The sequence below is a fragment of the Protopterus annectens genome, chromosome 3.part1, assembly GCF_019279795.1.
Source record: "Protopterus annectens isolate FY-2018-M chromosome 3.part1, PAN1.0, whole genome shotgun sequence".
In the NCBI taxonomy this organism is placed as follows: domain Eukaryota; kingdom Metazoa; phylum Chordata; order Ceratodontiformes; family Protopteridae; genus Protopterus; species Protopterus annectens.
In genome coordinates this window covers 1,010,249,139-1,010,272,676 of record NC_056732.1, presented here as the reverse complement: position 1 = coordinate 1,010,272,676, position 23,538 = coordinate 1,010,249,139, and the positions used below count along the sequence as shown (strand labels likewise).

The 23,538-nt window shown below is 40.2% G+C and overlaps 1 protein-coding gene across 1 annotated transcript in view; it reads left to right on the top strand.

Moving 5' to 3' along the window:
• CSPP1 (centrosome and spindle pole associated protein 1) overlaps positions 1-23,538 on the top strand; it is a 2,775,649-nt gene that overhangs the window by 2,258,178 nt on the left and 493,933 nt on the right. The window contains exon 21 of the mRNA XM_044066267.1: positions 5,457-5,600. Coding sequence (XP_043922202.1) covers positions 5,457-5,600 — 144 coding nt within the window. The remainder of the gene's footprint in view (positions 1-5,456; positions 5,601-23,538) is intronic.

Genomic DNA, 23,538 nt, shown 5'->3' with positions numbered 1-23,538 from the left:
GCATTCAGCTAAGTAACATTCATACACTGGTAATTTACACAATAGTACAATAATTATCTAACTAGCACAGAAAAAGTGCCACAGATTGTTACATATTGTTAAAATGAGAACCAGTGCAGTAAATAATTGACTAGAAATCATACGATTTGCCAATTGTTATAGGTTAAGTAAGGCAGGCATCAGTACAGAGATTAGTTCACTCTCTTTGATAAGATGTTTCAGATTGTTATACATTTAGTAATCTGGGCATCAGTGCAGAAATAAGTTACTTAGCAGTGGCAACACATATTAGTAAAACATTAATAATTCAGGAGAAGTGCAGGAATTCATTTATTTATTTTTAACCAGGTTAGCTCTGATGCGTGAACCTTCACTTAAGGCACACACACACACATACACACACACACACACACACACACACACACACACACACACACACACACACACACACAGCCACTTTCTCTGGCACACAGAACCCCAGTTTAAACTACACAGACACACACATACACTTAACTTCTTTTTAATCTGAAGCCACATGCGTACACATGGCTTAACCCTTCTCTAAAACTGCTTGTTTAATTTCTGCATGCAGCTGTAGAACGTGTTTACATCCACGTTGGCGTACGTGGATGTGATGCATGCATGTTCCTCCTTAAAGGCGATGACTCCACTACCATGGAGTGAAGTTTTTTTTTTTTTTGTTCATTCTTAAAGTCCTGGCCAAACCTGCAGGTATAAAAGTGAGAGGGGCGCTCGCTTCCCCCTCCTCTCCCTATGATTCCGGCACCCTATGGTTTATTTATTTTAATTAATTTACTTTGTTATTATGTGTTCGTATAATAAGAACAGTAAATTAATTAAAATAAATAAACACAAATTGCGCCCTTTACGAGGCCGTCCTGTACAGCGCCCTAGGTGGTCGCCTAGTTCGCCTATGCCTAAGGCCGGCTGTGCATGCCAATACATTGCTTTATAGAATTAGGCATAGCCAAACCTCTCAACTGTCCCTGATTTTGGCTCAGAATGTTGCTCTTCCCCTAATAATCCCTCCGCAAAATAGCAATTTTGGAAGAAAACATGGAAGGTTTACATTTAAGAAATAACTGTAATAATCAGGGTTATAGATTACATTTATTTCAGAAATGCATGTAGATTCTTTTATTTTGTCAGCTGCTCAAGTTAGCAGTACTAATATTAAAAAGTGTCCCTTCTTTGACAGGTTCCCAGCTGTATTGTGTGGATATTTTATATTTTTGCTTTACATTTTGGTCCATTTTCCATAAAATTGTGTTTTTTTTGGCAAATTAGTGGCAAATCATTAAAGACTGATGTTAGAAAATAATGACAGACATTTGGGTTTCAGATTTCATACCCTTCATAAAATTCATACTAATGCAAGACCTACTATTCTATTATTTTTCTAAGTTTATAATAGCAATATTTAAAATCTGTTCTTATTTTTGGGCTTTTGTCCCACTTCTATGTATGGCTTTGTCCAGATTTCTTGCTCTGAGGTTGAGAGGTATGACAAATGTGTCAGGGCTATCACAGTCAGCCAGAGACATTTCAAATTGTGACATACTTGTTGCACCCCACTCCCACATGTAGTGACTCTGGATGTGTCCAAGCAAGGCAAGGAGCAGTTATGCAGTGTAAATGTGCAGAGTATCCCCCCATCCAAGGTAGCCACAAGTACTACAGTGGCTTTTCATCTGCCCTTGATTTTGTACAACGGTCTGATTTCTGTCATATTTTTGTACTGTTGATTTATGCTTATTATTACTCAAAGTGCCTGTTGCTCTGTGTTTAGCAATGCTTTAATGACCATCAGGTAAGCTTGTCTGAGATCGTATGGTGCAAGTAAGCTTTAATAAGCATACTGTTAAAGAATTGCCAACATTGAAAGCCTTTCTATTGTTGTCATGCAGAGAATACTTACATAACTAGATAATGTATAAGCCTTGGGTATTGAAAAGCATGTGACAGTATTTATAATAAAGGACAGGATTACATTATTTTAAGAAGCTCATTACACTTGTTGGAGACTTCCAGTCATCTCTGCAGGCTTTACCCGTAAACTAAACAGAATGCCAATATATCATGTGTGGTCCATAACCTGTACAGTAATCCTTTAAGCAATGTATCTTGAACTTGTTTCTTGTTTGCTTTTCATTTTTTACTTTGATCATGTTTTCCCCATGAAACAAGTAGATAGTTGTCAGGCAGCAGGTCTTTTCTGGATAAGAAGCATTTTTACAAGTGGGGGTATCACAGAGATTGCTACTTTCAGCATGCTACTTGGTACTTTAATAAAGCTGAATATAAATTATAATTAGAACTGCAGTGCAAGTAGAAGTGGTTTGAGTCGAGTGCCGCTTGTTTTTCTTGTACTTGATTTTGACTGGCATTCCAGTAATGTATTTAAAAAGTAATTTTTTTTCATGCCTCACAACCTTTTTGTTTCCATCTAGATATTAAGTAAGCCGTCATGCAGCCAATGCATTGAAATATTTTTTTTTTCTTCTACACTTTTGATTTGTCTCATAATGACGGTTTGGTACCCAGGGCAGCGTATTTAATTAAAGTTAGTTTTTGTGGTTTTGAGCATGGCTCCTCCCCTTTTGAGTTGGCCACACCCCTTCTCATTGACCCCACCCATTCAGCTGTCTCCTGCAGCCCCCCTTTGATTTGAAGTTGCCAGCCGCCACTGCAGCTTGACATTCAGATACAAAATGTACCCAAGACAGCTATTCTGCTCTTAAGGACTTAAATGTATCTCAGCACTGAATTTGCCCTGGTCATATTACTGTGATCACTGCATGGAGTATTGGGTGCAGCTTATTTCCAATGACAGAACAGATCACTGTTCTGGAGAATTATGTTCCAGTACAACACAAGCTTAATAAAAGTATGTTTTTACCATGTATGACATTCTCTTCCCTGAAAAGAAGCCATACACCAGCTTCTAGTGGAAAACAACTATGCATGTCTTTGTATAGGAGGTAGTATTTCATACACCCTGTAACAATTCTTAGGAAGAGTTTCAGAACATTGTTAAGATGCTTAGGTTCACACTGTACCAGAGATGGTAATTTCACCCTTAAGGATTTACAAAAATTTCAGTTAAGGTGGCTGGGCTGCTTTGGTAATGGTGACATCTTTCCAGTAATAATAAGGGACCTGAATGCATCTGAAAACCAAATTTGTCTTGCTTGTATTATCATGATTACCTCAGGGAGCTTTAATGGTAGCTTGTTTCCATATACAACAGAAGTCTTAATCGTGGATATTTTTTTATGACTTTCACATGTATGATTTTTACTTCTGATGTAATACACAGTGCAGATAAGATTTGGACTGTGGTCTTAACACTCTGCACTATGAAGTGAAGTGATTCACACAGTCCTAATATGATGTGAATAAATTGCTATAGTGAAATGAATGTGCACAAGTAGGGAAAAAGGCAATCTTGGTTACCCTTTCTAAGCTTCTTTGTAAACTTTGGATGAATATGCCATGACACTCGGACACACACTACATTTAACACCATTGTTCTACCCTGAAGGATTTTTTTTATACAATTATATCTGATGTGTATTTCTGATGCAATGGTAAGTCAGTACAGAAGTGTTCTGGACATTTACAGTGTTTCTTTCTGTGAAAAATAGTATATGGCCACACAAACTGCATATACTAATGGTCACGTAATGGTTATCATCAATTCAGTGTTGTATCTGTAAGACATTTTGACATTTTCATGTAAACGTTTCTAGCTAGAATCTTTGGATATTCATCTATAAACTGCAGTTATGTAGTACTTTTAGTTGCAACAATAGTGAAACAGCTGCTTCCATGGGAAAAAGGAATAAATATATATATATATATATATATATATATATATATATATATATATATATAGATAGATAGATATACAGGATTATAATGAACCAAATCTTATCTTCATGAACCTTATAACAAGACTTGTTCATGTGCATATATGTATGTATGTATAGTACTTCACACTTTATTTTTTTTTATTTAGTCACATGTAAGGAGGTGGTTTGTTTACTGCATGCATTTTTTCTTGAACACCTAAAGATAACTTAGCACAAAGGCTATGTAAGTGATCCACAGACCAACCTAAATCTGAGCATTCTAGAACAAGACCCTTGCTGCCCTGTACAATGAAAGAAGTCACTGCTTTTATAATTTATAGCCAAGAAATGACACTCAAAAGGTTGATATAGGCCAAATCTTAGTTTACTTTTACACTGAATTCTCCTTAAAGAACTAGCTTTTATATAGTGCTAGAACTACAGTTGGTTCTTTGTCAACTCTTTCAATGTCAGATTGAGTTTAAGTTTTTAGCAGGGTCCATATGTTGGCAAACCATCAACCTGAGAAACCAATCTCAACTTGAACACCAACTGATTGCTGATCTGCAGTAACAAAAAAAATAATAGTTTTGCAGGCTCATGTTCCCCTGTACTTCATCCATATCCAGCCCACATTCTGGAACTTGTATATCAATTCTGAGATTTCATTATGACTGAGAAAGAAGAGCTGTCCAGTTTCTATATATATTGAAGTGCTCACCTTCCATTCATGATGCTGGCTGACTGGGCTGGCCATCTCTTGATGTTCTTACCTGTGTGACTGGATGAGAGAAGAATGAAATGACTACACTCAGTATTTTATCGTGTTGTGACTTTGTGTTACTGTAGTGAGCTTCTTAGGCTTCTGCAGTAAAGAAGTGCAGTTGTGCATAGTCTTCTGGAGAATGTTTGTTGCTATAGTAGTTCTGTTTCTTTCATATCATCAAAAGAGGAAAACGTGGGTTGTGCATCGCACTTTTCTTAATATACAAGCTGCCCTTTAATGGGTCTTTATTGTCTAGATGCTGAAAAGCTCTTAACAACATTCACATTTTGCTTATCCCCAATTAACTGATACCCCTTAGCAGTGATGTTTTGAACATCTAATGTTAACTACCATTGCACAGTTGGACCTTCTATGGTAACAAAGGTGTTGAGGTGAGTGATGTGAATTTTGTGAATTCTTTCTTCGAATCTTCTGTTTTTTTTGTAGTTTATCTTCACTGTTTGTTTTACATTTTTCGTGTAATTCATATGTTTTGATGGTGTCTGTCATCTTGGGTTATTCTCAAGCAATTAAGCTTGAAGGTGTCTACATATGCACTAATATCCTTTTAAAAAATGTCATTTGCTGCACTGACATTTAAAAAAAAATAAAATATTTAAGGAAATAATGGATTCCCTGTAGTCTGTATAAGAATTGTCCTTACTTGCCATGTAGATAAAAAAGAACATATTGGATGTTTTTTATAAAATATAGTAGCTGACTACTTTTACAGACTAATCTCGTCTTAAACGTATTTTAATAGATAACATTATTTTATTTATATATTTTTTTTACTGTGCTTATGCTCTGTAATGATACAGAAACACGGGAAGAAATGAGACAAGCTTATCCAGACCCTCCAAACAATGATGAAACACTAGAGATTCAACAACAGGCCATGTTAAGAGAGCAGCAGAAGAAACTCAACCGACTTCAGAAGAGAAGAGGTGGTCTAAGAGGTGAGAATGCCTATGAAACTTGTATTTTGGATATCTCATCAATCACTGGAACTTCTGAAGTCGTACTTAATGCATATATAAAAGAATTAGTAATACAAAATCAACAGGAGTCACCACACGAAAAGTGTAAAGTCTTCTTTATTGGAACCAGGAACACAAGCGCTTTCACGTAGATATACTACGCTTCTTCAGGTGTAAAAAACTATAAAACCAACAAGCTTATATACAAAGTGTTTTGGCGCTCAAACCATGAAATTAAACAATAATGAGATAATCACTAACTCATTAGAATTCCCTCAATACACTGTTTAAAGAGACAGTATTAAAAACTAAAACTAAAACATTATACAAAAGCATAATTGCCGTTACCAAGATAAACAAATCAAAAAAAAATATCCTTGTGTTACTGAATAAACAGACAATATTTTGATAATTCAAGCAATTATCACAAAACTCTCCGTAACACTACGAAAGCATTACGTATAAAGCAAAACATAATCAAATCATGTTCCGGTTCAAAAAGGAACCCTGATTATGATCTCCAAACTGATCAAAGGTCGCGACGAGTTTCATCTTAAAAACATAGTCAGTATAGCATAAACATATAGATGCTATGCAGGAAACCATCCTGCGATCAAAAGTGACCCAGCATATATAAAAACGATCCAGTGAGACAAAAAAATTTTTTTTATATATCACAACTGTTAAAAACAGCTTGCTCACCTGTAATTCATATACTGCATGAGACATTAATGAGTCACATAAATACCAGCCTGTTTATACAGACGACTCTTTGCGGACACGACATCATGAACATCCATGAATATCAAAACTTTATTATTTACGTTGATACTCACTGACATAAGCAATCTAGCTGTGATGTCAGGAAAAAAGGGCGCTAAGGGGTAAGATAAAAAGCAGAGCCTATTTATCAAAAAAATCTATTCTATCTCCATGGACAAACGCCCATGGAACGGACTTAAATAACATTCAGCCCTTCTAAAGCGCAAAAATCACTTGCCTGAATGTATCAATGACAGAACGTTACAATGACAGAACTAACAGATACCTTAGCTTCGAGTTCTTATATAAGAACCGGACAAAACGTATGCATAAAAACATACGAACAGTCTAACAATCATCTGTGACCAAACCTATAAAAGTTACATCACTTAATAAAAAACAGTCCAGTTGGAAGTTCTATATATGAAAAACATTAATGTAAAAACATATAAAAAAGGAAGCAGTGTCTCTATATGCAATAAAAATAGAGAGATAATGTCAGATCTAAGATATAACAAAAGCAGACTCAAATGCGACAAAAAATGTCAAGTTGGTATAGAAGTTACTAAAATGAGCAAAAACGCTAGCAAAAAATATATATAACAGGGCAGTGGTCAACTGATTACCATATAAATGGCATTGCAGAGGCATTATCTGTTTCTGCTTCTCAAATGATACATGTAGTGACTAAATAAACAACACTGGAAGCCAACAAAATTGCTGACCGAAAAATCTATTCTATATTCTATTTTAAAAACTATTTTAACCACAGTCAGAAAAAGGTTCAAACAGTGCCATAAAATACAGTGTGTGACTGGTTTCAGTGTCATAGTCCGTAGAAACATTCAATCTGCTATAGAAACCTAAGCAGAAACAATTAGACATCAACCAAAGATTCAGACAAAAGGCTGGGTCTAACTGTTATTCAAACATGAGTGATGGAAATTTATGGCCAATGGCTGTATTACCATTTTGGCCTTAAGAAAAACATCAGTTTGAAAAGAATCATGAACTGAACATATCAGACTTAAACCCTGGAGAAAAAGCCTATACAAATATAACTTTAGAATATATAAGTATTTAGCCAAAATGTGTGTTAGAGAGACGCACAGAACTTATGTAAAACTAGAAAACTAGCAACAAATCCCTTACTTATATATAAACAAACTAAAAAGTGTGAACTGGTACAAGAACTGTGTCATTGATAATGATAATGAATCTGAACTATTACTGTCTCAAGTTACATATGAAAGAAGATGAAAAAACTTGAGACGTAAAAAACGTCTATCCAGGTATTGTAGGATATATGTTAAACTTACAACTTCCTGTTGTTAAGAACCGGTTTAACAGATACGAACTGATTAATACCAGGGGTATATATGAGCTTTTAATGTAAATATCCATTTGAGTTCCCTGATGGCCAACTGGTTCATGTTATCACCTTCCCTATTATTGATGGCCAACAACTCCAAAACCCTAAAGCTAAACCTATGTGTTTTGTGTTCAACTGTATGCTTAGCTAGGGCATTGCTTTCATGTCCTTTCTTAATATCGTAACAGTGATTGTAAATCCTGTCACGAAGTCTCCTCTTCGTGAGGCCTACATAAAAGGCTTCACATAGATCACACGTTGCTAAATGGACTAGATTTGTACTATTGCAATCACTATAAAAGCTTGGTGCAAAAGTAAAAAATCTTTCAGGATGTGAAAAACTAACGTTGTTGGATATATATGGACACATATGGCATCGTCCACATGGAAAGGTTCCATGTGATTCACTGCTTCTGTTCTGTGAATAGGGAACTTTTTCTAAACATAATAATTGTTTCAAATTATGACAGGTCTTATAACAAAACCTGGGATGATCGCCCACGATTGTTCTGGTAAACTGGTCCATAGTCAAGACATTCCAATTCCTGATAATGATTTTATTATTTAGTGACGTAAATCAATTTATCAGTAAACTTATTGTTTAATGTATGAACTGAAGGAAAATTCCTATCAGAATCAGCTTTGTCTTGCCTATTCATCATTTTCAAGATAACTTCCTGTTTGCATTCATTTATTAACTTAGACGGATAACCTCTTTCTTTAAACAAAACTTCTAACTTATTAAGTTCTGAACAAAAGGCGTTCCTGTCACTACATATTCTGCATATTCTATACATTTGACTCAATACATCCCCTCTGAAAGTGAACCTAGGGTGCATACTTTCAAAACGTAAAAGTGTGTTCCTCCAGGTGGGTTTCCTATATAGGGAAGTGTCAATCTTATTGCCATTCAATTCCAATGTTAAATCTAAAAAATGTGCACGGTGTGGTGATATTTCAGCTGTGAACCTTAAAAAAGTAGTAGTAGCTTCTAATTCTTTGATGAAATTCAGACATTCCACTTCTGTACCCTCCCACAAAAAAAGAACGTCGTCAACAAACCTCTTGTACATTCTTATCTTACTAAAACCTACATGTTTAAACAGATGATTATGCTCCCAGTTATGGACTACAAGGTTGGCATAACTATTTGCGCAGGGGGTGCCCATGGCTACCCCCACTTTTGCAAAAATAATTGGTCCTGATACAAGAAAACATTGTTGTTAAGTATCAGTTCAAGTAAGAAATTGATCAATATTTGTCTATTAATACTGTAAACTGAATTAGTGACAAGGATCTCTCTAATAGCTTGAAGCCCCAGATCATTGGGAATACATGTGAAAAGGTTCTTGACATCCATAGTTACTACTATCACTGGAACTTCTGAAGTCGTACTTAATGCATATATAAAAGAATGTTATGAAGGCAGTAATCTTCTCCGTACTCCTCGTCTGATTTGATGCTTCAGGTACTCGGACCAAAGAAGGCTCTTATGAGAAGAATGTGGTTACATAGATCATTTTACTTGTTTTGTTGTTTTAACTGTAAACTGAGCCACATGACGAAAGAGAAGGTATGGGGACCTAGATTAGGAGAGATTCAAAGTGTCAAGCATTATTGCAGACATTAAGCAAATAAGTCATGTCAGTAAGTCAGCTGTCAAGTAATTAAACATTGTATTCACATTTTTCAGTCAGCATAGTTATTTAAAAGTCTGGCCATTTTAAAGAATAGGAGGAGAGGATGTCCTGAAATGGACTTTGCAATAAAGCATTTAGTAAAGAAAACTGTGACTTCTGTTGATACAATTCAAGTGCAGCAGTTGTCTAGAATTAAGACTGGTATGATTTAGGTAAGTTTTCAGACACTCGTATCTCAGGATGTAAGCCATTTGAAAGCTGCAAATTCACGGAATAAACCCTTAGATCTGAAGTAGGCAGACTTCATTCGTCTGCAACCTGTGGGTATCGGATCCGACCTCGGATCCGAGCCGGCAATTCAAAAGCTTAGGCTCCGAGCTCCTAGCTCCTCCCTCTTACCCATAACCCCTTGCCAAGCCCTGACTGACCCCAGATTTCGTTTGCCGCTTTTCAAGTAGCTACGGAATTCCAGAGCTCCTGGCATTGGTGAAGATAAGAACTAATTTTTTGACTAAAAAGTTTTAGAAATCTTTATTTTCTTTCTTGATATAGTTAGTGTTGAGTGTGTTTAGGCTTTCCTCTCTCTTTTATTTAATTTTCTCGGGTTTTATGTAGTTTGTTTGTGTGTGTTCTGTGTTAGGCCTTAGGGTTGCGATGTCTGAAGCCCATAAGGCTGTGTTCTCGAAAATGTGCAGTGTGGCCATAAGCTGTCCCCAGCGGATGGCCACACTCGGTCAAGAATGCTTGGGGTTGAACACCTGTCATCTGGTTGTACCATTTGTGCAGGGTTCAACCCCCGGGCTTTGAGGGAGCGGAGGTCGAGTTGGTGCTGGCGGTCTTTTACCTCCAGATACCGCCGGCCTCTGCCCCTTCCACTCAGCAACCTGTTGCTGTGAGTTCTCCCTCCGGCTGGGACTCAACCTCCCTCTAAGTTGCCGGAGGAAGGAATCCTCTAAGGAAAGACAGAAGGAGAGGCACAGGAGAGGCACCACGCTTAAGAGCCGAAACTTCCAGTTCGGCTCCTCCATCTAAGCGGGCCTCCCCTGTGCCTTCTAGCTTTCCTCCTCCTCGGCTCCACTCCCCTCGGTTCTCTCCTGGACCCGAGGAGGAGGAGGCTAGCCCTTCCAGGAGGTCTCCGAGGCTCTCTAGGTCCGCCGGTGGCCTCCACTAGGTCAACATTTTCTATGAGTGAAGCTGATATGGACCGGATGATGAGGAAATTCATCCAGGCCCAAATGCAAATGGGAGTGCTCCTAGCCCCCCCCCCCATCCGGGAGGGGCTTGACCCCTTTTTCGCCCCTTGGCTCCTTCTCCGACCCATACCACGGGTTCGGAGCTGTCGGCGCCGGGCAGATTTGGATCCGGATGGGTCGGATCCGATGGGTCGGCGCACCTCGGATCCGCCCCATCCCTTGAGTGCTTGGTGCCGGACCCGACCTCTCGGAGCCGAGGGCCGAGCCTCGGATCCGAGGGAGCTGGTGTGTCTTCGGCTCCGTCCAGGTCGGAGCACACCGGCCTCTCGGATCCGACGGTTTCGGCTCCGACTCCGATCCGTGCATCGGATCCGAGTGGGGGTCGGCTCTCGGGGCTTAGAGAAGCTGGCTCCCCCTCGGCTTTCGACGTTGTGGAAAGGGCACTGCCGAGGACATCCGGACCCCCGGTCCCTGCCATGGCTCCATCCCGCACTCCATTGCAGTTGGGCCAGGCCCCCACCAGCCGGTCCCAGGGACAGCCCGCCTCGATGCCCCAAGTGGTTCCCTTGGAACATCCAACTGCTGAAGAGTACTCCTCGGACAGCCCCCCCGATGAAGTACCTCGGAAGCGTAAGTGCAAGAGGAGGCACATGGACTCCCTGAGTCCGCCACTGAAGACACAGACTTGGATGAAGGGAAGGCTCCCCTAGGTCACCCCCTGAGGACGCCTCATTTGGAGACATCATGGAGATGTTAAGGATCGGGGTGGTCTGCCCCAAGGCTTCTTCGGACGAGTCTGTGTTCTTGGAGGCATTCGAGGCGGGCCCTTCTACCTCTTGGGTGTCCCCTCCTGCTGACCCCTGGTGGATCTTATTTCCATCAGGGCGTGGAAGGATCCGGACACCATTGAGCCTATCCCTAAGCGCCCGGACCGCATTCTGTCCCTCCGTCGGACCGCACCCACTGGAGTAAGGGTCCCCAGTAGATGCCATGATGATGGCTGCAGCCACGAAGAGGGAATTGGCCCAGGAGAGTCCCTCCATGCATCCTCCGGCAAGGAGTCCCGCTCGATGGATCGCATTGGGAAGCGAGTTTTAGTTCAGCAACCTTCTCCTTGAGAGCTGAACTACATGGCACATGTCATTAGGATGCAGCGGGATCTGATTAAAGAATACGCTGCATCTCCCCGAGTCCATCTCGAGTGAGGATAAACAGGTTTACTCCATCCGAATGGCCACTCTCAGATCAGTTTCCAATACATCTATGTGGCTACTTTCTCATGCTACTGAGGGAGCTAGAGCCAGCGGAGCAGGCCTAGTCATGAGGCGACAGGCCTGGCTCCGCCATTGTGATTTTGCAGAGCCCTTCAAGGCGACCTTCGAATGCCCCTTTGATGGTTCTGCCTTGTTTGGCAAGACTGTTCGCGAGACATTAGTCCAGAGCGAAAAGGACGGGAAGATGCTGTCTGCCGTCGGAGTCCGCTTCTCAGCTCCCCAGAGGTCCTTCTCTAAGAACCAAAAGGGACAGAAGAAGATGTGGTTCCGGAAGTCGCAGCAGTCCCAACCTGCTCCGGACAACCAGTCCTTCCGTGGCAGAGGAGGACGGGAGGTCGCCTAGAGGCAGGGGCTCCTGGCAACTTTGGGTCCAGAGAACCTTTCTCTGATAGACCCACGCAGCAGCCCTGAAGGGTTGCCCGGCTGTCCTTCTCTGGAGGCAGTCGGGAGGGCGGTTTTCGAGGCACCTGACTTCTTGGGAGTCCATAACAACAGACAGTTGGGTGCTTCGAGTCATATCCAGAGGATATTCAATTCCCCTATTCAAGGTTCCCAAATCTCGCAGCCTCCCAGATGTTCCACCCGACCAAAGGGAGGCGGCAGCTGTCGAAATCGAACAGCTGCTACAAAAAAGAGCCATCCAGCGTGTCCCCCGAGATCAAACCGGATTAGGGTTTTACTCCAGGTTCTTTTTGGTGCCAAAGAAGACGGGGGACTTAAGACCAATCTTAGACCTTTCCCAGCTGAACCTGTCAGTAACCAAGCAAAAGTTCCGGATGGTCACCCTGCAATCTATACTTCCCCTCTTGAGGGAGAACAACTGGATGTGCTCCATAGACCTCAAGGACGCGTACTACCACATTCGGATGGACAGACGATCCAGGAGGTTTCTTCGCTTCCGGCTGGGAGCCAGTCATTATCAGTTCAGGGTCCTCCCCTTTGGTCTCACCTCAGCCCCCAGGGTGTTTACCAAGGTGCTAGCGGTGGTAGCGGCCCACCTGAGGCTCCAGGGATTACAGGTCTTTCCGTACCTGGACGACTGGCTCCTGACGGCATCATCAAGGCATCTTCTGTGCTCAGCCAGGGATTACTTTCTTCAACTAGCACCAAGGCTGGGCATCACGATCAACTGGGAGAAATCTTTACTCTACTCCACACAAGTTATAGATTTCATAGGAGGAAGACTAAACACCAGATCAATGCGAGCCTTCCTCACCCCAGACCGTATTGCCAGCCTGAAGTGTCATGTGACAGCGATCCTGCAACCATCTCCAACTGCAGCTTCGGTCCTGAGGGCCCTAGGTTCTATGGCGGCAGCTATTCCGCTTCTCATTCATGCCCGTTTACGCATGCGGGTTCTTCAATGGACCCTTCAAGTTCAGTGGTCCCCTCTTTGTTCTTCTCTAAACGCTCCGATTGCGGTCAGCAGAGCGTGCAGGGACTCCCTTCTTTGGTGGCTTCTTTCTCCGGAGCCCCTGGCAGGGAGACCTTTTTGCACTGCATTCCCCGAGCCACAGTGACCACGGACGCTTCTTGCCTCGGTTGGGGGGGGCATTCTGCGGGAAAGATTGTCCAAGGCACGTGGAATCCCACAGAGACGTCATTGCATATAAATGTCCTGGAAATGAGGGTGGTGCTCCTAGCGTTGCAAGCACTTCACCACGTTCTTCCTTCAGGGACTATTGCGATTCAGACAGACAACATGTCGGTAGTCTGGTATATCAACAAACAGGGAGGAACCAGGTCTTACCCCTTTGTCGAGAGGCCATGAGAGTCTGGGAATGGGCAATTTCCACCAAACGCTTTCTGGTAGCAACGCACATTCCGGGAAAGTCCAACATCCTTGCGGACAAGCTCAGTCGCACCATCCTTTCTCCACACGAGTGGTCTCTCAATCCTCAAGTAGCGAAGAAGATTTTTGCCGTTTGGGGCAACCCTGTTGCGATCTTTTGCCTCTCCCTCAAACGCCAAATGCGACAATTTCTTCGCTCTGCTTCCCCACCAGGGAGTTCCCGAGATGCTCTGGTGCATGCTTGGCCTCCCGGTCTCCTTTATGCCTACCCTCCACTTCCTCTGATGCAGAGGCTTCTGCAGAAAGCCAACAGTTTGGGGAGCAGAATGATTCTCATTGCCCCATTCTGGCCTCGACAACCTTGGTTCCCTTCGTATGGTCTCACAAAATCAATCCACCATGGATTCTGGATCCAATTCGATCTCATCTCTCACCCTCTGGGAATGTCAGTTCCCAATCTGCGGACCCTGAAGTTGACAGCTTGGCTGCTCCAGTTCCATCCTTAATTAGGACTCCCGGTATCTCATCACCGGTCAAGGCCATTTTAGTGGCAGCTCATAAACCTTCCACCAGGCAGGTTTATCGGAGTAAATGGAAGAGATTCTCTATATGGGCAGTACAGAGAACTTTGGATCCTTTTTCGGCACCTATGTCAGCGGTGCTGGATTTTCTAACAGACCTCTTTCATCAAGGGGCTAGTTCTTCCACGATTAAGGTACAATTGGCAGCTATCTCGCATTATCACATTGGTCATGACACAGCTCCCTTATGACGCAAATTATGCAAAACATTTCTCAAAGGAGTTTTTTTGTTGAGGCCTCCAGTCAAGGAGGTTGTACCACCCTGGGACTTGTCTTTAGTCCTGCAAGCCCTTACTGCTCCTCCCTTCGAGCCTGCAGCTTCTACTGATTTAAAGTACCTTTCCTGGAAGACTGCCTTCCTGGTAGCTATCACTTCAGCCAGAAGAGTGTCTGAGCTTCAGGCTCTGTGCGTCAAACCGCCTTACCTTTCTTTCTTCCCTGATAAGGATGTGCCTCAGGACCAATCCTTCTTTTCTTCCGAAGGTCTCTTCTGAATCCAATATTAACCAGTCAATCAATTTACCTGTGTTTTTTCCCAAGTACTCAAACAAAGGAGAATACAAATTGCATTCCTTGGATGTTCATAGACAATTACGTTTTTATATTAACAGAACAGCTGGCCACAGGAAATCAGATCAGCTGTTTGTCTCCTTTGCTAAATTTGCTCTGGGTAAAGCAGTATCTAAAGTCACACTATCTAAGTGGATTGCTAATTGTATTTTGCAGGCATATGACACTTCAGGCAGACCTGCTCCTCAGAGGGTTACGGCTCATTCTACTAGGGCAGTTTCCACGTCAGCCGCCTTTAGGTCCCGAGTATCATTGGATGATATCTGCTGCAGCTACTTGGGCCTCGCCTCATACTTTTATTTCTCATTACAAGGTGGATGTTGTTTCTAGAGGAAGAGCATCCTTTGGCTCAGCGGTGCTCCGGAACATCCTTCCATGACGGCCGCCCAAGATTCAGGTAGCTAGGTACTCTGTCCCACAGGTTGCAGACGAATGAAGTCTGCCTACTTCAGATTTAGAAGTTATGTACTCACCATAACGTTCCATCTGAGTAGGTGACTTCATTCGGATGCAACCATCCCCCCCTCCATCCCCCTGACCTTTATAGAGCGAGTATTTATGCTGTTTTAGTGTACTGTTGTCAGTATTTTGAGGCAAACTCAATCTGAGGTCAGTCAGGGCTTGGCAAGGGGTTATGGGTAAGAGGGAGGAGCTAGGAGCTCGGAGCCTAAGCTTTTGAATTGCCGGCTCGGATCCGAGGTCGGATCCGATACCCACAGGTTGCATCCGAATGAAGTCACCTACTCAGATGGAACGTTATGGTGAGTACATAACTTCTAATTCCAGTTGTTGCACAGGTATATTTTGAGTGCTAAGTATCATACTGAGATGTTCTGGAAAGTATGATGCAGTGTGAGGATATGCTGTCTTCAAACTGGAAATGGTGTTTGTGCATTCACATATCACACACACACACACTCTCTCTCAAGAACTGCTGCAGGTATTAAATTTTCATTATTTAGGCAAATGGCTCATTTTAATCCTTATCCTGTTCAGTTCTGGTCAGATTCTTTCATATTACAGATATCTGTGTCCCCTATGAAACCATTTTTGCTGTCCACATGTAGTTCCGAAAACAAATTAGCAGGCAATGTTTGTATGACTGACAGTGATTGCCACTGACTATTAAATTCTTTGCCTGTTGGATTTTCATGGAACAGCATAGTGGGCTGACCTTGTTCACAGTTTATACCAAAAAGCACATGCAGGGCCGGCCTTAGCCCATTTGGACTTATTTGGCCCAATAGGGCCTCGCAGTAGGCTATAACAAGGTCATTGTGCCTTACATGCATTTGTCTGAGAGATACAACAGCTAAGTTCAAGGCATTTTCCTGCTGATAGTCTTGCTCCTATAGTATTTGCAAGTCTAGTTAGTGGAGCAGGCAACACTTTTTGTCATGTATTGAGATAATGGCTAGTCTGACATTTAGCAGCTGCAGTTTTCTACAGCAGATCTGAAAGTTGCTGGAGTGTGCAGAGTCCTTAGCTTACAAAGATATTATTTATTTAGAGTTTAACCAAGGTAGCACACCAACCCACCTAGATCATTTCAGGCTCAGCAGAAATATAACCAAAGAAACAAACTTTAATCACCATCTCTGCAACAGTGATAATGTATGACTGAGTGCAGACAGGTACTTCAGGATAACGTGTCATAAGTGAACACAGTTGTAAGTAGGTATGATACAATAATTTAGTCATTAAAACAGGTAAAAGGAGTAGCGATATGCTGTCATAACATCACATAGTTTACTGCTTCTATGGAGAAAGTAATATACAAATTATTTGCAGTATGTACAGTTGGGCATAATAGGTGAAGGGAGAGTAAGGCACAAGTCATATGAGGGAAAGAAGGGATGAGAGCGAGAGAAAAGAGAGAAAAAACTGTGTGGAAGATACCAGTGGAAAGTATGCATCTATTTCCTACCATTGTTCAGGAAATCTGGGCAGTACTGTAAGGGGCTGGGGACATATTTATACTTGTAAGCCAGGGTGCACCCACCTTTTGAAGCAGCATGTAAACATAGGGCGTCTGTGACCCTTCAAACAGGCCCCTTTCAGTGTGCCTGGCCATGGTAAGCAGATCATGAAAGAAGAGCTATAGGAGGTGTTGGGAACAGAATAACCTAGAAGTCCATTGGTTTACTTCCATTTTAACATATTTTATGACAAAATATAAGCTAGTAAATAAGCACATTGTTTTATTTTTAGTACACAGCAATGGCAGCTAGTGCTGATACCTAGTCTTAAGTCCAGGAAGCCAGCAGGAAGAGTGAAAGTTGGGGTGGTAGAGTTTGAGAGGTGAATCAGCTGATGGGCTTCAAATCTGGTAAGGCCGGCCCTCATCAATTGATCAGTGGTCAGCAGTGTGAAATCTAAATTCAGGGCCTATGCAGGCAATGTAAGTTTGCTGAATTATTGACCATAGAGCATAGATGATATTTTGAACCATCTCCATCTCCATCTCCTCAAAAATGGAAAGCTGTTGCAATAAAATTTCAAAATTCGCCATCAAAGCCAAACACTCCTCCCATCATTGCTCTGCCCTCCATTCACTAAACTGGCTAGAACTTTCCAACCTTCTAGACTACCTCCAACTTACCACTGCCCACAGGCTATTATTTAACCCTTCTAAATGTCCTCCACTATCCAACATCCTACAACCATATACCCCTAACAGGCCACTTAGATCTCCTCACCTAAACCTACTCACTGTCCACAATCCAAAGCGACCTGCCGGGCAGCACCTACTATCTTTTTCTTTAGCCAAAAAGTGGAACTCTCTCCCTCCTCCTTTAAGAATGACAGAAAATCCTGACAACTTCAAAACTCTTCTCCATTCCTACCTGTTTTCTAAGTGGAAGTGCAACTGCACTTTCCCCACCTAGCCTCTTCACAGTTCACACTAACTGTATTGCTATACTATTTCCTACTGCCATCAACTTTGTTCCTGATTTACTTACTGTATATATGTAATTATTGTAAATAGTTTGCTCTCCCTTTATTCCCCTCCCTAACATTTCTGCTTGTTCTACCACTCTGCCATAACTAGAGTCAGACTCTATGTAACCTTAACCATCCATATTAATATATGACTCTTTTGTTATGTAAACACCATACCTCTTATTGTCTTTGTATCGCAATCTACTAGTATTCATACCATTTAGACTGACTGTTGCATACTTCTGTATCTGTACCTTTGAATCTTGTTAATTTTTATCTTTCATATTTTACATTATCTTTTGTATTATGTTAATTTTTATCTTTTGTTTTATCTTTTGTATTTTTGTAATGTGGAGCTTTTCTCCCCGGGTCTCCACTGAAAATGGGCTCCTGAGCCCAGTGGACCTCCCCGGTCATCAAACTGAAATAAATAAATAAATAGTAAATAATAATTGAACCAAGAGTCAGATATTTTAAAACCTAATAAAGCATGAAGACCAGTTCACAGGAACAGACTACACTTTAATATGAGTGCTTTTGTTGGCGTAAAACCATCTGACTTCTTCATGATGTTTTATGCTCAGTTAATCTGAAGAAGTCAGATGGTTTTAGGCTGACAAAAGCGCTCATATTGAAGTGTAGTCTGTTCCTGTGAGCTGTTCTTCATGCTTTATTATTTTTTATAAGTTTCATTTGTGTTTCATGCTTCATATTTTAAAACCTCTAAACTCTCAGCACCACAACCTCCCAGTCATATGATGAAAAAAAGACACATTTAGATAATGTGCTTCCTAAAGATAACTCCTGTATTACATTCTTATTCCTAGTAAGAACGTTCTGATTAATACAATGAATGCCCTGTGTAGCAGCCATAATTTAATTTCAAAGGCATGTGTAAACTATAAGTCCCCTCCTAGTAGTCTGCACCCTGTAGAATCAATGGTCCAGGTCTCCTCCTGTGTACCATCTGCTTAATCCCAGATATCTGTCTTGTGCAATTCTTTTGGATGCTTTCAAGCATCATCAAACATGAAGTGTTGAACACACAGAAGGATTCACAGAATTCTATTATAGACTGAACATTCATAATAAATAACGAACCAGAACTTTTGTATCCCTGCTTGTAACACTGGGCAGAATATCTGTAATCAGTCCATTTGGCATTGAAAGAAATAGCTTGATGCATTCTGGTTGCTTAAGAGTTCATGATAGTGTGTATAACCTCTGAGGAGGACTGCAAGAATGAAGTGTTGTCACAGACACAGTGAAGTCATTACTTCAGGAATTTCCAAGTCTTCCTCACCAGTTAGTCTTAACTCATTTCTTGTGGTTGCCACACATACCTATTCAGCTTTGAAACCTTGAATTCTAAGGCAAAGGGAAGATGATGCACCCCACTACAGAAGCCAATATATTCAAACTCTTTGTAACCCAGTCAGGCCACTTTCTGTTGTTTATTTATCATTTCTCTTCCTGGTACTTGGGATTTTTCCTTAACTTTAGTTATTTTCTGACAGCAACAGTTGACATTTTCCTTTGTAAATGCTTAATTAACACAGTCCCCACATTCAGAGACCTACACTTCTCTCTAGCCTTTCCACTTCATGTCACACCTCAACAGGAAATTCCACTAAGACTTGTTGTCTTTGCATCATAATAACTTAGTGATCTCTCTCTCCCCTATAGGAAGAGAGTTTTTCTGCCCTACATTAGACCATGGCTGTTTGATGGTGGGGCATTTGGAACAAGGAACTCTGTGCCCCATTTGTCTTGTCTTGCCTTTTGTCACTTTATAGTTGAATGTTTACTTCCATTGTCTTCGTCTTACACCCCCGTAGCTGATTTTCCTTATCCTTTGCCTCCTTGAAGGATTTCTATTCAGATTTCCTGGTCTTACCTTTTGTCACTTTATAGTTGAATTTTTACTTCCACTGTCTTTGTCTTGACCCATGTAGCTGACTTTTCTTATCGTTTGCCTCCTTAAAGGATTTCTATTCAGATTCCCTATCATCCAGCTCTAAGGCCTTGCATTTTTGCCCGGTCTTCCTTTTCACTGTCCTGCCTTATAAAAGAGCTGCACGTCTAGGGATCCTGTACTGCATGTAGTAGATTGTCTGCATTTTTAGACCTTTTGTAGTTCCATTCTTTTTCTCCTCATCACTTGGTAGGAATCTTAAAGGATACTGCCAAGCTGCCTTATAGTATAATGATAGGCTGGGTTTGCCTGTCACCACTGAAAATGTGGCGTATTTTGCTTGTATCCATTGAGTCTCCTGCCTCTGGAATGCCTAATGGCATCCCTACAATTGCCATGGAAAAAGTTGACATCTAGATCATCACCTTTTTGGTTCTTTTAGCAATGTTGATCTTATTTTGTCATTTTCATTCTTCCTCAGTGTATGGGTTTGGATCTGACTCTGGTGCATATTCTAGACTTTGGATCCAGGTGTCGAGCTCCTCCCTTTATCCATGATGCCCTATTCCATCCCCATTGCCTCACATCTTATTTGCCGCCATCAAGAACAGACGCAGGGGTATAAGAAAAAACTTGAGGAATGGGCATCGGAACTACAAAACCTACAATCTGAATTAACTTCCTTGATATCTACGTCATCACAATTAAACTCAAATAAAAAAGAAACACGCAGTAAACAAGAAATATCTAGATATGTTGGCACACAAAACAAACTTAGCACTAGAAAAAATGAAATTAAACTGTTATGCTCTTATTCTCAACACATGGGACAATTTGTCATTAAGAGCAAAATTACATTCCAAGGCAAATAATATCTTAAAATTATTACATGAAGGTACTAATAAGACAGTTTCTGTTATCAGAGATATATTAAAAGCCTTTAGATATAATTTCACCAAACATTATAACTCTGATAATATAAACAAAAACGTTACAGCCCAAGAATTAATCACTTTAAATTTGCATACCATCCTAGAAAATCTTAGTACAACTCTTGAGAAACGAGTAACTCTAAATGAAATAAAACTTAAAGCTCTTTGCATAGATGGCATCATAGCAGAGATTTATAAGCTTTTTCCAGATTCAATTATATCTTTACTTCATAAGATCCTGGTTGAAGTACAAACTAAAAATGTGATCCCTCCCTCTTAGAGATGCTCTTTGATTACCCCTGTTCTTAAATCCGACAAAGATTCGCAGCTATGTAAATTGTATAGACCAATTTCCTTATTAAATAATGACTACAAAATCCTTGTCTATATTTGTGGACAAAATAAAGGTTCCACTTTCACATTTAGTTCATAATGACCGAACTGTGTTTATTCATAAAAGGCACACTCATGATAATATCAAAAGAATATTAACATTAATAGAATTCTTAAAGAAAATGAAGAAGCCTTGTTGGTGAGTCTAGACATAGAAAAAACATTTGACTCTGTAAACTGGGATTTTTTTTGTTTGGAAATGAGAATGCTTTTAGTGTTTCAATATCTTTCATCTTCGTGATAAAGGCTATTTATAAAGATAATTTGGCATATGTCAAATTAGACCCCTTCTCTTCAAAGTACATCCCCATAACCAAAGGCAAAAAACAAGGTTGCCCTCTATCCCCAATATTACTTGCCCTTGTCATCGAAATATTAGCATCATCAGTAAGAAATAATCAAGAAATCAAAGGCATTAATATTTATAATCAATACAATTCTAAAATACCATTATTTGTGGATGATATTCTGTTTACCTTACCTAAGTCAAATCAAGAATTATTAGAACTAGACACAATAATAAATAACTTTCAAAATATTTCAGGCCTCCACTTTAATAAGCAAAAATCTAAACATATTATTAATGACAAAGGGAAATCTGAGCTAGTTGACCAAAGCATTATTGGAGAACAAGTTAATACACTAAACTACTTAGGGATAACCTTATACAAAAACTTGGAAAGAAAACAAGAGAAACAAATTATAAAAGCATAATATCTCCAGTAAATACATACATAAGTAGCTGGAACAATGTTTTTTTTTTCATTCGAGGACAGACTGCAATTGTTAAAAATGACTCTCCTTCCAAAAATTGTATATATTGTTCTGGCTCTAGACACCCATCCTGGGAATAATTAGATTAAACTCATAAATAAAACTTTATTAAACTTTCTATGGCACCCAAACAAAAATAAGATTGTGTATAGGCATCATATTATGTCTTGGGATGGTGGTGGTTTAAGATTGCCTGACCTGGAAACGTATATCAAAGCATCATTATTTAAAAGCACATTAAATTGGATTGACTCAAATTACAAGTTAAATTGGAAATATCTCCATATAACTATAATACAGAGTGAAAACTCACTGTCATGTAAAATTCCTTTCAAACATCCCTCCAATAAGTTCTGGTTTCTTCTTAGTCACACTGTTCAATATAATGAGACAAAACACATGCAACTAAATTGCCTAAATAACAGTATTAATAATTTTAGAAAAATGCAGATAGCAAATCCTGGTTTGACCTAATAATCCCCTTTAAAATCACAAAAAACTTCCTGGATAAACTTCACATTAACATCTTTAATGAATGGGAAACTAAACATTTTATTTTTTGGAAACAATGTATTTAAGACTTGGAAATTTTACAGCTTCAGCAAATTATGAGAGATTATAACTTATCACAAGATTGGTTTATTACTACGAAGTGTAATTGCTTATTCTCAAGACTTATGCAGTTATTCAGAACTCTTCATATTTAGCTTAACCTCCCTTAATCACTCCTATCTGAAATATTATTTAATGATCAACAGTATTACAATTTAGTGTCCAAATTAGGTCCATTTTAACAAGTAAGCAATGGAACACAATGACCAAAGGCCTTCCCAGACAGAAAAACTTAAAATTCTGTCTTCAGTAAAATTCACTTCTTGGGGTCAGTATTTGGAGTGTATTTACTTGGATGCATTTACACAGAACATTTTTAACTCCTGATGTGTCTTTCGGCTTATCCCGGTTAGGGGTCGCCACAGCGGAACTCCGGTCCGCTAATGTTTGGTAGTGGATTTTTACGTGCCAAGTTACCAGCCCTGATGCACAACCTTCAACGAAGGCACGCCCATTCACGCATGCCTCCACACAGAAGATGCTGTAGCTGAGAATCGAACGCAATGTCTTGCTGTGAGGCGACAACGCTACGGCAGCACCACTACCGCGGGTAACATTTTTAAATCCTGATAAAATCGCTAAATTCAAAAAATCGAATAACATCATTTATTCGATTTTTTGAATTTAGCAATTTTATCAGGAGTTAAAAATGTTACCCGTGGTAGTGGTGCTGCGGTAACATTTTTAACTCCTGATAAAATTGCTAAATTCAAAAAATCGAATAACATCATTTGCTGGAGATGTTTAACATCATGTAATGCAGGTTGTTGGTTCCATATTTTCTATGATTGCTCAAAACGAAGGAATTTTTGGAGAGATATTGATGATTTTCTTTCAGCTTTATTTTCAGATAACTTCACATTAACGAAAACTTTAGTTTTTCTTACTATAGATGAAACCTTTTCTTTAAATAAATCAGATTCATACTTATTTTGGACTATATTAGCAATAGCCAGGAAATGTAATACAAGGAAATGGACCTCTACCACCTCTCCAAGTCTTGTTCAGTTTCTCTCCTTACTAGAAGAAACCATAAACAAGGAAGTCAGAACTAAAGAACTTAGAATATATATGAGGAGTTTTACTAACAATCCTTGGACAAAGGTTTCAAACCTAATTGAGACTTTCCAAACTGATTTTTAACCCTCTTTGTTTGCTTCACTG